The following is a 15,340-nucleotide window of genomic DNA, read 5'->3' as shown; positions in this document are numbered from 1 at the left end:
TAGCATTTTATTTTTCTCTTGAAGTTTACAAAATTAAGTAACAGTATAGGCTAGCTTTGCTAGCTTACACCTACAATCCTAGAACTCTGGAATGCCTTGGCAAGAGGATAAACGGGATGTCTGGAGTTTAAGACCAGCCTGCACAAGAGTGAGACCGCATTTTTACTGAAAATGGAAAAATTTGGTGGGTGTGGTGGCTCATGCATGTAGTCTCAGCTACTGTAGAGGCTGAGGCAAGAGAATTAAACTGACTCCGGGAGTGTAGGTTGCCATCAGCTATGATGATGCTGTTACACTCCAGCCTGGGCAACAGAGCAAGTCTCTGTCTCAAAAATAAATAAATAAAAATAAAAAATAATAATATCACTTTATTATATGAAATAATACTATCACTTCTTCCCAACCACTGTGAAGTAACACAGACAGTAAAAGAGTTACCCATTTTGCAAATATATTGCTGGGAAAGTGCATTCTGTTTACTTAATTTGACAGTGAACTATAGTTGAGGATTTTAACACAGCATTAAAAGTTTTATTACAAATTCATCTCCTCCCTGAATGCCATTGGCATATACTCCTTATATGGTCTCTTTTTTTTTTGAGACAGAGCCTCAAGCTGTCACCGTGGGTAGAGTCACAGCAACCTCCAACTCCTGGGCTCAAGCGATTCTCCTGCCTCAGCCTCCTGAGTAGCTGGGACTACAGGCACCTGCCACAATGCCCGGCTATTTTTTGGTTGCAGCCATCATTGTTGTTTTGCGGGCCCGGGCTGGATTCAAACCTGTCAGCTCAGGTGTATGTGGCTGGCGCCTTAGCCGCTTGAGCCACAGGCGCCGAGCCCCTTATATGGAATATGTTCTTATCCAGCGTCATCCAACGGGAAAATGTACCCTATGAGTCAAAAGTTAAAATGATATGTTGGTTTTAAATGACTTTCAAAATACAGTAACATAACACTATGTATTTAATAAACATGTAAATGACACCAGGGATTCTAGTGTCTGTAAATTTGAGTTCTGAACATTTGAAGGACAAAAATACAGTGAGGATCAGAATCACCTCATTTTCTTCTCTTTTCCTCTCCTTGATCAAGATCAAGGCTGGGCACTGTGGCTCATACCTATAATCCTAGCACTTTGGGAGACCAAGCAGAGCCCTTGAGACCAGGAGTTGGAGCCTGAGCAAGAATGAGATCCCATCTCTACAAAAATTAGAAAAATTAGCCAGCCATGGTGGCACATGCCTATAGCCAGCTACTAGAAAGGCTGAGAAGGAGGATTGCGTGAGTCTAGAAGTTTGAGGTTGCAGTGAACTATGATCATATCACTGCACTCTATCCTGGGTGATAGAGCAAGACTCTGTCTCAAAATAAATAAATAAATAAATATCAACCACAAAATATAATCTCTTAAATGAATCACTCTGATTTTATACAACGCAAAGGTCCAAATTTTTCCTTCAGCCACTTTGCCACTTAATTTACATTCATTCTGGTTTCTGATTAGCTCACTAATACACATACACAGATGTACATAGACACATGCATATATCACAGTGCTCACGAATGTGTAGCTCAAACTGACTTACACACAGAGTTGTATGGAAACGGAGAAAAAAGACTAAAAAATTCTGATCCTTGAAGAAGTAAAAATATTCTGAAAATGGTAATAATGGACTAAAAAATCATCATGACAGAGTACTTGGCTTCAGTTTAAATAAATGATAATGTATGCAAAGCCACCTAAAAAATCCTCTGGAGCAAAAATCTAGTTAATAAATGTCGCCTAGGGCAGCACCTGTGGCTCAGTGAGCAGGGCGCCAGCCCCATATACCGAGGGTGGCGGGTTCAAACCGAGCCCCGGCCAAACTGCAACAGAAAAATAGCCGGGCGTTGTGGCGGGCGCCTGTAGTCCCAGCTGCTTGGGAGGCTGAGGCAAGAGAAGGTAAGCCCAAGAGTTAGAGGTTGCTGTGAGCCATGTGACGCCACGGCACTCTACCCGAGGGCGGTACAGTGAGACTCTGTCTCTACAAAAAAAAATAAATAAATAAATAAAAAATAAAAATAAATAAATAAAAAATAAAAATAAATGTCGCCTACAAGAAAGATGAAGAGAGTGTGTGGTCTAAAATTTACCTAAACTATGGTCAGTGGGTCAAATCCAGCCCCAGGCTTCCTATGTCCCCAAGCTCAGAGTAGTCTTTATATTTTTAAACAGCTTGAAAATCAAAACGAAGAGTATGGAACAGAGAAAGCATATAGCCCACCTATCCTAAAATATTTGATAGCCTGAGATATTTAAATTGCCTAATTTAGTATCTAGCCTTTTTTTAGTAGGTCTGCAACATGCTCAGAAGTATGACAATTTTAGGTGAATTCTTAAAAGCCAGAAAAACCATGAACAAAGAATCACTACTCACTTATCCCAAGAAGTTCTTCCACTAAATCAAAACCAAAAGATGAGAAATTTTAAATTTTGCTGTTTTGGGACCTCCATTCATGTAACACATCTCCATGAAAAGAAAGTCTACGATACTTTTACTGTCAAAATAAACACTAACCTAACCATTAAAATAACAAGAGCAAAATAATATTAGGTATTTATAATTTGGCATCATCAATGCATTTTAAACACTCAGATTCCAAATAAATAAATAAAACAAAAAAGTCAATTAAACTTACTACAGAGGTAAGTCTTCTGGATAAAAGCACATAAATCACCATTTCTTTTGAAAGTATTACATCCGAGGCCTGGTGCAGTAGCTCATGCCTGTAATCCTAGCACTCTGGAAGGCCAATGCAGAGGGATTGCCTGAGCAAGAGAGAGACCCTGTCTCTAAAAATAGCTGGGCATTCGGTGGGCACCTTTAGTTCCAGCTACTCAGGAGGCTGAGGCAAAAGGATCACTTGAGCCCAAGAGTCTGAGATTGCTATGAGCTGTGATGCCAGAGCACTCTACTGAGGGTGACAAAGCGAGACTGTCTAAAATACATATATATATATTAATCCTGTATTCAAGCTGATAATAACTGAGATTCACCAAGTCAATTTTGGTATTTCCCATTATTTTGGATTTTAATTTTAGAACTTAGAATTGTAAAGCTGCCATTTACTGTAAACTATTTTTTTCTCTAAGCACAATTTAAAGAAAATATTTTATTCTTTTTCACATGCTCAATTTGTGAGTTCTTATTTCCTCCATTGATGCAAATACTCATGAAATAGCACATGATGGCAAAAAAAAAAATGCGACACTCAGGGAAGACCCTCTAGGACTGCACTGCTTGCTTCAGGAAGGAGTTAGGCCACTTACAGTGGGCAAAAGAAGTTGGCAGCATCTGTGTGATACCACGGCACTCTACCAAGGGCCATAAAGTGAGACTCTGTCTCTACAAAAAAAAAAAAAAAAAAGAAGTTGGCAGCATCAGATCCAAGGCCTGTGCTCATTTGCATTTAGGATAAGGTTTGCATATAGATGCCTCATCTTTGATAGTCCAAGTTTAAGGTAAGATTTAGTCTCTTACCAAAGCTACCTTTATGTGCTTTGTTTTCTTTCAATGCCACTTTTAGACCTAGACAAAGAAAGCCTCTTCCTGAGAGCCCTGGGCTTTAAAAGGCATCCATATGTCAAAGAGCCCGTTCAAAGTGCCAAGGGGACGTTAAGAGGACAAGCCCAGATGGAACTATCCCTTGTGCAACCCATGCTATCACGTACCTGTGACCCTCAAGTTCTGTGGCTAAATCACAGGATCTGAGAGGACCTTTCTTCTGGGTCTAACCTCTGGAAGCTGGAGAGGACTAAACTGCCCTACTGGTATGCTCATGACGGGACTTGCACCAGGTCAAAGGAGAGCTATTTGGAAGGGTCATTGATTGGGCCTTTGACATGCGGGCAGCAGTATCCAGATTATGTGTAAGATGAGTCACAAACTAGGGACCAGTTCTCTCAGCATTGCTTCTCTCTCATGCAAAAGTCCTGGGAGTGTAAGACTGAAAACATAAAAAACGCAGGCCATTATCGAAGCAAATTTGGTCAAGTAAGAGCCTGGAACCTGTTTCACTTAGCCGTTTTCTTATCTTGCTTTACAACTTTGACATATTTACATATATGGCATGTGGGTGCGCCTTGCACTTCTATCCCAGGGCCCACAGTGCTCAGAGTGGACATATTTCTCAGAAGAGTCACCCCCCACATCTCACACTGCAAAGACATTCTACTTCTTTAGCTCTTAAATCCCACATGTGAAGCTAAACTAGGAATTTCATGCTTTATGCAAGTTCCAAGATTCAGAATTTTTTTTTTTTAATTTACTTAGCTTCACATCGATATCACAGGGGGGAAAAAGTTAATTGATCACCATAAAACTACATAAAATAGAACAAATTTCCAAGCATTCCTCCTAAATGCCTCTGAACATAAAAGGGCACCATTGGTGAGAAATGGCTACAGGGAAAGAGGCTTTGTTATTACAGCTCCAGGGTGGGTAACTGTGAGCCCAGGAAGGTTATAGACACATGCTTCCAGTTTAGCAACAAGGAAAATTCTCTATGCTAGACTGTTTTTTTTGTTGTTGTTGTTGTTGTTGTTTTTTTGTGTGTGTGGTTTTTTTGGCTGGGGCTAGGTTTGAATCCGCCACCTCCGGCATATGGGACCGGCGCCCTACTCCTTGAGCCACAGGTGCCGCCCTGTGCTAGACTGTTTGAACCATCCCGTGCTGGAGTACCCCAAAGTCAACCAAAGCTATCAACTGATTGAACACTTACTATGGGTCAGGCCCTTTCATACATTCTCTCATTTTACCCTCATCATCTGGGAAATAGAGGCTCAGAGAGGTGAAGGTCTCCCAGCTGGTAAGTGGCTGACACTAAGGCCTGGTGTTATATGAATCTAAAATCCACGAGCCAACGAATGTCCAAAAAAACCCATAGTTTTAACTATATAATTTCTTCTTCCTTAAATGTAAGAGAAAGAAGAATGCCTTCTTCTCTAGCACTAGAATGAGCAGTTGGAATGGCTATGTTATATATTATTTTCCTTACATGTAAACAAAAACTTTAGGGGACAAGTCTTTTGTGTGTTAAATAATGAAATATACATTGACCTTTTTTGAATATAAAGTTGTTGTCCTTCTTCTACCTCCTTAACAAGAGTCCAAAAACAAAAACTCCTAATGAGAAGGTCTTCCGTTTTCCTCCCAAGTCCCCATTCATTTATAAATTGAGGGTAAAACTAGAATTGGAAAACAAAACAAACAAATGAAAAAGAATAATATCACACCCCCCTAAAATTAATATGCTTAGAAACTGACAATGAAAATGTGGTCACCACATTTATTGCCCTCTTGAATGACAGGACAGAACTACCAAAGTTCTTTAAAAGGTATTTTGGTCAGCAAAAACAAAAACAAAAAACCAAAACCTTGACTTCTACTCAAGTGCTGGCCTAATTCAATAGTTTTTCAATGGTAACTTGGAAACAGTCAATAAGTAAAGTATGCCTTTCTGGCTGACTTTCACTGAAATCTATGATTAATTGCCATTCACAACAGAAACACCACATTTAGTTTTGAAAATAACCATTTGAATTCCTTTCTCAAGAAACCATATATGTTCTTTTGGTTCCAACATGAAGCCGTATCTTGCCCAACTTTTAAAAACTTATTACACATCTGATAACCAATCCTAAAAATAAACTATTATAATAAGAAATAAAGGTTCTAGAGAGGCAATATTGTCCATGAACATGCCTTTGGATACACACGTCTTCTAAGTTGAGGAGAGCAGAACCAGATCCTGGTGAGGCAGGAGTCACACTTACATAACATCCTGGCCATGAGGGCTCTATGTCTGGAGAAAGACTTGTTCTCAAGGGGAGTTATGTAATCTCTTCTTATTCCCTGGAGAATTTTTTTCAAGGGAGGGGAGGAAGAGACTACTATCTGTCAGGGATAGTTTGGCTGCAGCGCTGCCAAAGGCACAAGCACGCCTTCTGCGGCAGCTGCCAAGACAAAGTAAGAGTCCGGGCCACTTGCAACATCTTTGGAGTTCAATCGCGATCACTACTGTATTTGGCCACGGAAAGGAGGGGCCGTTCCAATCTTCCTTACAATTACGGCCCTAATTATTACATTATACTTTCACAATTTAATCCCTTTACTTGCCTCACTGCATTTTTGGGGCTAAGTAAGCACCACAGTGTGACGCCTGATGATGTAGCTAGCAGGGTAGCCTGACTGAGGACTGCCCAGCTGCCAGTTACAAGCCACAGCCAGGCGGGCAAGTTCAGAGTGCTAATCTGGACAGTGACATCTCTGTCTCCTGTTCAAAATCCTTGAAACTTGCTGTCTCCAATATGGAGTAAAACTGAGCACATACATCAATGCCAAGAATCACCCTGTGCTTTGCTCTGCTAAGCTTTTGGTAGTACTTCGGTAGCCTAAAGAATAGTCATGCATGGAATTCCAATCGTTCTAATTATTGCTTAGTAAATAACTAGTGCATAGCTATTAATATCTAAGCTTTAGGATTTTTTTTTTAAAAACAACTGTCAGGAAATTTTTTCTCATAGTTATTCTATCTTTACAAAACATGCCAAAGACACAAAATTTAATACAACTACCCTAAAAATTGGTGTTTCCTTAAAGCAGGAGTCATTTGTCCATAGAATTTACCTCAATGCACAAACATTGGGAATACAGCTTTAATAAAATGTTGATAAGATGAAACTCTAGCCAGCATTCTGCGTGACTCACAGTAGGTTCTCAGTAAATATTTGTTGAATAAATGGGAGTAGTTTTCACATTGAGAACCTCTTGCTTATATTAGCATACGCACAGTACTTGTTCATTTATCCCAAAATATTTGCTTATCTTTGTGTAGTTAGACCCAGAGCTGTGCAAACTGATTTAACAAAATCAAATTACCAACAGTGTAAATTTCTGGTACTCTGTAACCATAAGGATTACAACACTGTTGAACAATGACTAGTAATAACCCAAAGATTTGAGACGCATTTTCATTCTCAAGGCTTGTAATGTTAGTAAACAGGCAGGAGACATTTTTCAAATGCCCTAAAGAGATCCAAAGCCTTGTGCATAGACCACCATTGTTTTCAGCTTACTCACTTTACATGCGATTTTATATTTCATTTTATGCTTAAGCATTCTAAGAAGTAGGCATTAATCCTTCAACTTATGGATAATGATAAAGAAAATAAAGATCCGGTGAATGAAGGATTTTTATAAGAAAATACTAATAAAATATGGCAGTCATGAGCTAGAAAATATGAAGATATACCATTACAATATTTAGGGAATTCCTATGTACAGCACACTAACTTGGACTTTAACTTCTCCAGTTAAAATGAAAACCTCTGGAAAGGGTAGGCTTACATCCACTCTATTATGAGTTTATTAAGTTATTAGAGTTTATTAAGTAAACTCTTGAACTGTGTTCTCACCAGCCCCAGATCAAGAAAGCTATGCAGTGGACATCATAAAAGCAAGGGGGAAAGGGAATAACCTCTTCCACTCAGGACAGTCACCAAATCTTCAGTGCAACAGAGGGAAAAGTTGCACAGCCAGATGCTCTTCAAAGGGAAGGGTGAGAGACCCACCTACCTGCGCACAAAGGGTCTAGGCAGCACCTTTCGTTACCGTATGTAAAAGGATAAGAGATTAACCAACATTACCTCTCCTGTACTTTAAGAACTATACATTACAAAGTTATTAAGGATCCAAATACATTGATCTAGTTATGTCCAAAAGAGACCATTAGATGATGGCACTCAGTTGTCAGGGGTAAATATCCGACATGTGGTATAGAGCCATGGTTCTTAAACTGGAGTGAGCATCGGAATCACCGGTAGGGCTTAGTAAAACCCAGATCACGAGGTCCTCCCCTAGAGATTCCGACTGAGTTCATACAGAAAGAGGCCAGGGAATCTGCATTTCCAACAGACTCCCAGGTGGTGCTGATAGTGCTCCTGCAGCCACACTTTGAGAATCACTGCTACATACAGACAGTATCGTGTGGGGGTCTTTAACCTTGACTTTGCATTAAACATTACCGGGACATTTTTAAAAGTTCCTCTTGCCCTGGCTACACCCCCGACCAATTGATTCTTAATTTGGGGGCATGAGCCCTGGCACTAGTATTTTTTTTAATGTCTTCAGGTGATTTCAGTGAGTTGGCAAGCTTGAAAACCACTTGGAGACAGACTTTGTGTCCATAACTGGTAGTTAAGAAGTTATGCTGGTGAACATCTGAGCAGAATCATGGGTATGCTGTGAATCCTTCATACATAATTATTCTTCCCTTCCTTCATTTTCTTCAAAAGCGTATCACAAGAAATCTAATAAAAGGGAAATCTAATTATCTACCTGAACATATACCTATAGTTTATAAAATAAGCTGACTTTCTGTACTTGTGGATTATTATTTTAAAGGGACACAAAAATTTCAGCCATATTTTTCTATATTTTTGTGGGAAATAATAATGTTATTTATAAATCTAGAAATATATAAAGAGTTGGGTATGTATCATTTATATACGCTGGAGGTGCATTTTATAATTAAATGTAATTTCATCAGTATAATTTGGAAATCTTTTTATACTAAGTCCTTCAAACGGTGGGGAAGTGTATCTAACCACAAGGAAAGAAGGAGATGAGTTGACCATGAAATCTGTCTAGAGCGGTTGTTGTCAAAGTACTGTACCGTTGCTGTCTCTGCCCTGGCAGCATCAGCATTTCTGCTCAGAAGGAAACATTCTTGGGCCCCCTCCCCACATCTAAGGAATCAGAAACTGTGGCAGTGACTCTAACTCACCTACATTTTAACAAACTTTCCAGGTGATTGTAATGCATGCTCAAGTTTGAAAACCACAGTTCTAAAGTATTTATTATTTCCACACGTGGATAGGAAAAGCTAATGAGGAAAAAAGCCCTGTTAGTTCACTGTGCATTTGTTCAGCTGCTATACAGACCCACACTACTCTAGGAATAGCTATGTTCTCTTAAACGCCACCCAAAGCTTATTGTCATTGCATCATTAGAGCTTAATATTGAAAGGAGAATTAGTGGATAGGGCATATATCTGGGAAGTTTATTTTATAAATCTTCCACTATCGGTTTGAATCTATTTCTGTTTTCTACTCAAGATACAATTAAGACCATGTAACTTGACTTAAGAGGATAAGAACTATGGGGAAGGTGGTGGTGGGGGCACATCATGAGGTTGGAAGAGGGTAGGGTATTCCCAGGTCTAACTAAGACTAACCTTGAATTGTCCTCTTGAAGAATGCCTTGCAGGCTTCACATGATGCTACCCCATAGTGGTACCCAGATGCGATGTCACCACACACTAAACACAGTCTCTTGGGCATCGAGTTGAGCATGTATTCACACTTGGTCTGAGGATCTTCAACAATGGTGCTGGAGCAGTCATCATACAGTTTCCTGACAGGCCCACTACCTCCCAGGATAGGAGCCGTAGGGTAGAGAGGTGGCGAATCAAGTCCGTTCTGATGGCCATTCATGGTTGAACTATAGCTCCCGCTGGCGTCTGAAGAGCCACCAGGGCTGTGGTGGTTGACGCTGTCCGTCAGGGAGGCTGGGCTGGAGGGTTCCGTCTTGATGAAGGACGAACAGTTGGAATCAATGTGTCGATCTTTGTTTGACATTCTGCAGAGAAGCCTGAGAGTTAGGGAGATACAAACAGAGAGAGAAAGAAAAGGAGAGAGTGTCAAACACAAAGAGATAGTGAAAAAAATAGAGAAAGGAAAAAAGGACAGATAAAAGGAGGGGAAAAAATGGAAGAATTCCTATGTTAGAGACGTTGCTCTTTGAGAGTGCTACTAAGGCCTGGGGACCACACATGATTCATTCCCTAGTCAATATTTCTTGTTCTACAAGAAGGTAATCAGCATAAGGGCATGACAGGGTTACATCAACGGGCCTAGACAGGCCATAAACTAAAGCTCTAAAGGGTCCAATTGCTTTTATTTTACCTTTCTCTTGGAGAACCACTGTCAATATCTAAATCAACTGTCTCGTTTCTAAATTTGTCAATGGGAAGAGGTGGTGATTTATTCGCAGAGTCAATATTATTTCTAAAACTGTATTTCTCCTCACCCTGCCTTCCCTTCCACATGCTGGTGCTGCAATCATTTTATTATGAGCAGAATCAAACTTTTATTTTCCAGACTGAACAGATGATCCTAGCTCTGTAATTACTGTTTTTCAGCACGCTTCCATAAGCATAACTGTGTCTTTTATTGATCTGACTAAAACACATAGGGAATATATCCTCAAACACTTTGTTTCTTTATTTAAGTTGCTCTATTCCATAGCCATTTAGCAATAAAGAAAGACACCAAGTGTATGATTCTAGCCAATATTTAAGGATTATTTCCTGGAGCCACAAAACTTAGTGAATGATCACCACCATGGATAAATAAGTGCATGCGTTTTTGTGTGTGATTTTGATTGTTTAAGGAATGAATTGGTAAAAGCCATGGGAGGCTCTTCAGTGTACCTGTGAGTCCATAAATCGGATGCTGTACTTTATATTCCATAAATGTAGAAATGCATCAAATTTTGTCCTGAAAAAATGAGATTTGTGATGGCCGCAGCCCCCTTCTTCTCATTTTTTAACATCATACCTCCTAAAAGAGCATGAATTAGCATCTAATCTGACAAACTAGTTCTCTTATCTAGAAGAAGCATATCACCTCTCTTTCTTTGTTGGACCCACAAGTGATTGACTTTTTGGAAAGGTAATTAGATGAAAAGATTTAATTGGTCCTATTTCCCTTCATAGCCATAGTGCAAAACCCCTTTTAGCAATGTCTCTAAGAACCATCGGAGAGAAACACTGTAGAAAGAAAAGGTGGCCGTGGAGAAAGAGACTTAGATAATTGCTTCCCAGCGGAAAGGTGATTTATGAGAACCCCACTGGGTAATGGTCATTCACGAGAATTTGGGGGAGTAGTCACAGGCTAACTAAAGGGATGCAATTATCTCTTTCACAATAAATCTAATGATATTTCATAGAACAGTCTCAAGAGCAAAGTAGAAAGACAAGAATTTGCCTCTTAAGAAGATATTTTACTTTGGAAGTTTTGCCCTTGTTTGCTAACATCGAGCAGAGTCAATGTGGAGAAAATAAATAAGGAGAGAGACACCCAAAAATCTTCCAGTCTTCACCCACCCATTTGTGTTGCCCTTTTGCTCAAGAACTAGCCCAAAGAAAAAAATATTCCCCTCCCGGCCTGAACTAGGGCGTCCTCTCCCGTCTGCATCTGCTGCCTTGTAGCCGTCACTGTTAATGAGTGTTGTAATTAATAGATGGCTCTCCTGTCTCCAGGCTTGCACTATGGGCTAAGCACTTTCCGCAAGTCAACGTTTGAAAGAAAGCGGGTCGACACTGACTTACAGCAGCCCTGCGAATTCCTTTTAATTTAGAGCACTTACACCACCACTTCACTTATTACCTTATAATTACTGGACTGCTCGCACATACATTATGATCTTAGACTAGAGTTAGAAGTTATTAGGGCACTAAACCACGGTTGCTCCCCTTCCCTCTCTCTGGCACTGAATTTCTCACAGCTATGACAATTAACTCTTTCACCATCTGCCCGCCAAGCACAGCTTAATTTTTTTTCTTCCAGAGAAGAATTGCTTGGAGCTGCTGGATCACAACACATACTGCATTTTCTTCCTGCCCTCTTTTTTTTTGTCTCCTTCTCTCTTTCTGCATCCTCTGTCATCAATTTCAACTCAATTTCCCTCCCCCACCCCAAAGGCTTTTTCTCATGAACTTTGAAAATCTGCACAACTCTTGACTTACGGAACAAGGCCAGAAACTAGCCACCAATTCATGGAACAGTTATTTGCTAAGTTGCTAAATGTATATGTGTCAAATGTGTGTTGTTAAAGTCCCTGAAAAATAGGGACTCTCCATCCAACTGTTTCATCCAAAATCTTAGTCCATAACTTGGCAATAACCCAGATGGAAGTAAAGAAATTCAGGACAAATGAGCTTCCAGGGAAGTCCTTGGAACGGTGGCAATATTTTGTCCTAAATAAGATCTGCCCATTTTAGCCATAAATGAAAATGAACAAATTGGATTTGTGCTGTAGGGTGTATGTGTGTTCTTTCTTCTTCCTGACATGAACTGCTTCCTTAATTAATACCTTCTGCCCGGTGGAAATAATAAAGAGTCAGAATTGCCATATTTTAAATGCTTACTGTGTGCCAGGCTGAGCACTTCACACACCTCATTGAATCCCCAAGAAATCTTAAAAGGGGGGCATTACTCTTTATGAAACTGAGCCTTAGCCATTCTAAAACTTGCTGAAGGTCACACAGTTAGGAAGCAATAGAGCCAGATTTGAACTCAGGTCTGATACCAAAGTCCAGAGCAGAAAAGTCATAAAGCTAACACAGAGTTTTTAATGTTGTTTAAATCCTTTAAAAATAGCCAAGCAAGTAGGGTAGAGGTTGCACACAGAGATCTCCTGCTTTTACTACTCAACAAGTGTATCCACAGCTCACCCCTCAGTGGAAAAGAGCAGAAGGGGCCTCCACACCGGCCTCAGGTCTTTCCTGTTGAGTCACCCAGGCTCTGGAGTGACGCCTAAACAGAACCTCTGAAAGAACACAGTTGTCTTGTAATTACTACTTAGCTCAGTACACTGAACACTTCCTAGACACCATTACATTATAACCTAAAACTCCAGCGAGTCTTAATTCTCTCCCTCTCTGTCTCTGGAATTCTACAGCTCTATTATTCAAGCCTGAAATATTCACAACTATCTATAAATTCAATTGTCAGCTGGTGGGTTTTATTCTAGACTTCACTTCAATCTAAAATTAGAGGCACTAAAATTCACATTAACTCTAAGAGGAATGTAGTGAATAAGACTTTATTTCAAAAGAACACCTTTTGTCAGAAAGAGCCATTTTCAAGATGATGGCTTTATCTGTAGCCAAAGAGAAAAAGCCCAATTCCACATTGTGCTGTTAATGCAGAGATTTTAAGTCACATTGGATTAATAAAAATCTAAATTTAGTTAAGAATTATGAATAGAAATAACATGTGTTGAAATACGTGAGAAATATTTATTTTAAAGCCTTAGGCTGGTTACTTTTCTTTTATGATTTTAAGAAAAATAAAGAGAAGAACAAGGGGGAAAGACAAGCTACTTTCCAAAAACCTCTTCATGAAAACCCTGAAAATAAACTGGCAGGGAAAATAACTGTGTCAATAATAACATATAGTGTCTATGAAGGACACCAAATTTGGAAAATTAAACAGCCTTCTTAAAACTTCAGGGCTTTAGAAAGCATTTTTAACACAGTTTAAGATATGAAGTCTCAAATAATTCTGAACCTCATGCTTCAACACAGGAACTTGTTTCATAGGTGTGCATAAAGGGCCAGCAAGGGTAAAAAGGATCTCAAGTGTCTGATAGGAATGATCAGGCAAACAAAACTTCTTAGTCGAACTATTGAAAGATATCATTTTTGAAAGTTAATTAACCATGTATATATGTGTGCATACGAAAAGAAAGTGAGAGAAAGAATAAGACTCAATTAAAGGTGCTGCTATAGAGGAAAAAAAGAAGATAATCTGTATGGTGATATTCAATTTGTATTATAATTATCAAGCCTAAATACTCTAGGAAATTCTACCTAGATCCAGGTAAATGTATGATCTTGAATGAATGACCATGAGTTTGAATTTCCACATGCAGATGTCCAGAGTGGTCCACATTTCAAAGAAAGGACTTATTAAGCTGAGCCAGTTCTCCTAGTTGTTAAATGCTGGTTTAACACTAATATTCTATAGGCTTATAATTTATAAATCCTTTCACTGAAACATAATTTCTAAACAAACAACTGTATTTCATCATGTGAACTTTACACAGAATATGAATTTATTTACTACTTTTAAATTTCCCTGCTTAAAAAAAATAGGGAAAATCACTGGAGGAATGGATGCATAAAATTTTCATAAGGAACATGTGTGTACAGGTCGTCTTAGACCTTCCTGATTATGATACTAAGGAGAAAGATCTTCTAAAACTTTTATCAGACCTCTTGCACGGATGGACACCTTCGGAGGCTAAATAAATGTCAGCTCAGAAGTCACCGTTTTCTATTCTTCTTTGTCATCTTCAAGGGCCTAAAAAAGTACTCATGATGATTATAAATTCCAAAGGCTTTAGAATTTTATTTCCAATACTTTTGTATAAGAATACTGAAGTCAGCAGATCTGCAAGTTTATGAAGACAGAGAGATCAGAGTCCCTGTCTCCTCTCCTTGAATCACAGAATTTTGGGGTTAGAAAGAAAGGTTGTCAAATCACACCCCCTAATCACTACTTACTCAAAACAGAAACGAATTTACGGCTATTGGTTGACTTTTCTACCTTCTGAAATCACCAGATTAAATATTTAAGTTTTTTGTTTAAACAAAAAAAATGTTTTTAGCCTTGTACAATGTTTGGGGAGACTTGTTTGTTTTAATGCTTTTGGAAGAAAACGTCCAGACTAACGTTGCAGCTCCTGGAGGAACAGGCTTCAGGGCCCAGGGCCCCAGCAGCAACCACGGCAGCCTGAATTACAACTTCAAGGGAGCTACTTTACAATGAGCTTCCCCCCTTCAACTAATTGCACTCTAGTAAAGTGGCAAAATGTGAATCACTTAGTAACAAAATGGGCACCAGCTGCTATTGTCAGAGAATGGTGATGCTGAAGAAAGGGAAAGCAACCGAATGAAGTGTCATGTCAGAAATCAACGGTGCAATGTGTGATTTGAGAAAACATGACTACTTTACAGAGACAGGGTGTCATTATGGCATCACAGTAATACGATGCTTTGACAACTGCTGGGTCTAACATATCATCATTGCATTAAGGTACACTGGCTTAGTTGGGGAAAGAAGAGAAAGGATTTTTTCTTTTAATAAGAAATATCTTAAGTTCTGCCTGGTTAACCTAACAGAAGGAGATCATTAATTGGAAAGGAAGAATTGTATAGCCTGACCCATGTATGCTCAAAAAGATAAAAACACACATAAGCACACACACTGATGCATAAATGCAAGGCCTTCTTTAATAAACACTAAGGCCCATCTAATAGAACAGATTTCTGAATAATGAGATCACAGTCATTTAGTAATGCTGCTTCTTCATGCTCTGAACAAATAACTTGTGCATTTAGTCCAAAAGACTCTAACTTACTCCATCAAGAACAAGACTATGTTAACCATTGTGATGAAAATATGTCAAATGGTCTATAAAACCAGTGTATGGTGCCCCATGATCGCATT

At 39.2% G+C, this 15,340-nt stretch overlaps 1 protein-coding gene across 9 annotated transcripts in view; it reads right to left on the bottom strand.

Annotated features, from left to right (window-relative positions):
* Positions 1-15,340, bottom strand: part of ESRRG (estrogen related receptor gamma) — a 660,395-nt gene that overhangs the window by 177,243 nt on the left and 467,812 nt on the right. For 8 of the 9 annotated variants that reach the window (XM_053607443.1, XM_053607440.1, XM_053607441.1 and 5 more), the window contains one exon: positions 9,277-9,692. In XM_053607443.1, coding sequence (XP_053463418.1) covers positions 9,277-9,679 — 403 coding nt within the window. In that variant the 5' untranslated portion in view covers positions 9,680-9,692. The remainder of the gene's footprint in view (positions 1-9,276; positions 9,693-15,340) is intronic. The other variant, XM_053607447.1, reaches the window with a different exon arrangement.

This window comes from Nycticebus coucang, chromosome 10 (assembly GCF_027406575.1).
Source record: "Nycticebus coucang isolate mNycCou1 chromosome 10, mNycCou1.pri, whole genome shotgun sequence".
NCBI lineage: Eukaryota > Metazoa > Chordata > Mammalia > Primates > Lorisidae > Nycticebus > Nycticebus coucang.
Note: the sequence above shows the minus strand (reverse complement) of the source record. Positions and strands in the feature narration are given on the sequence as shown.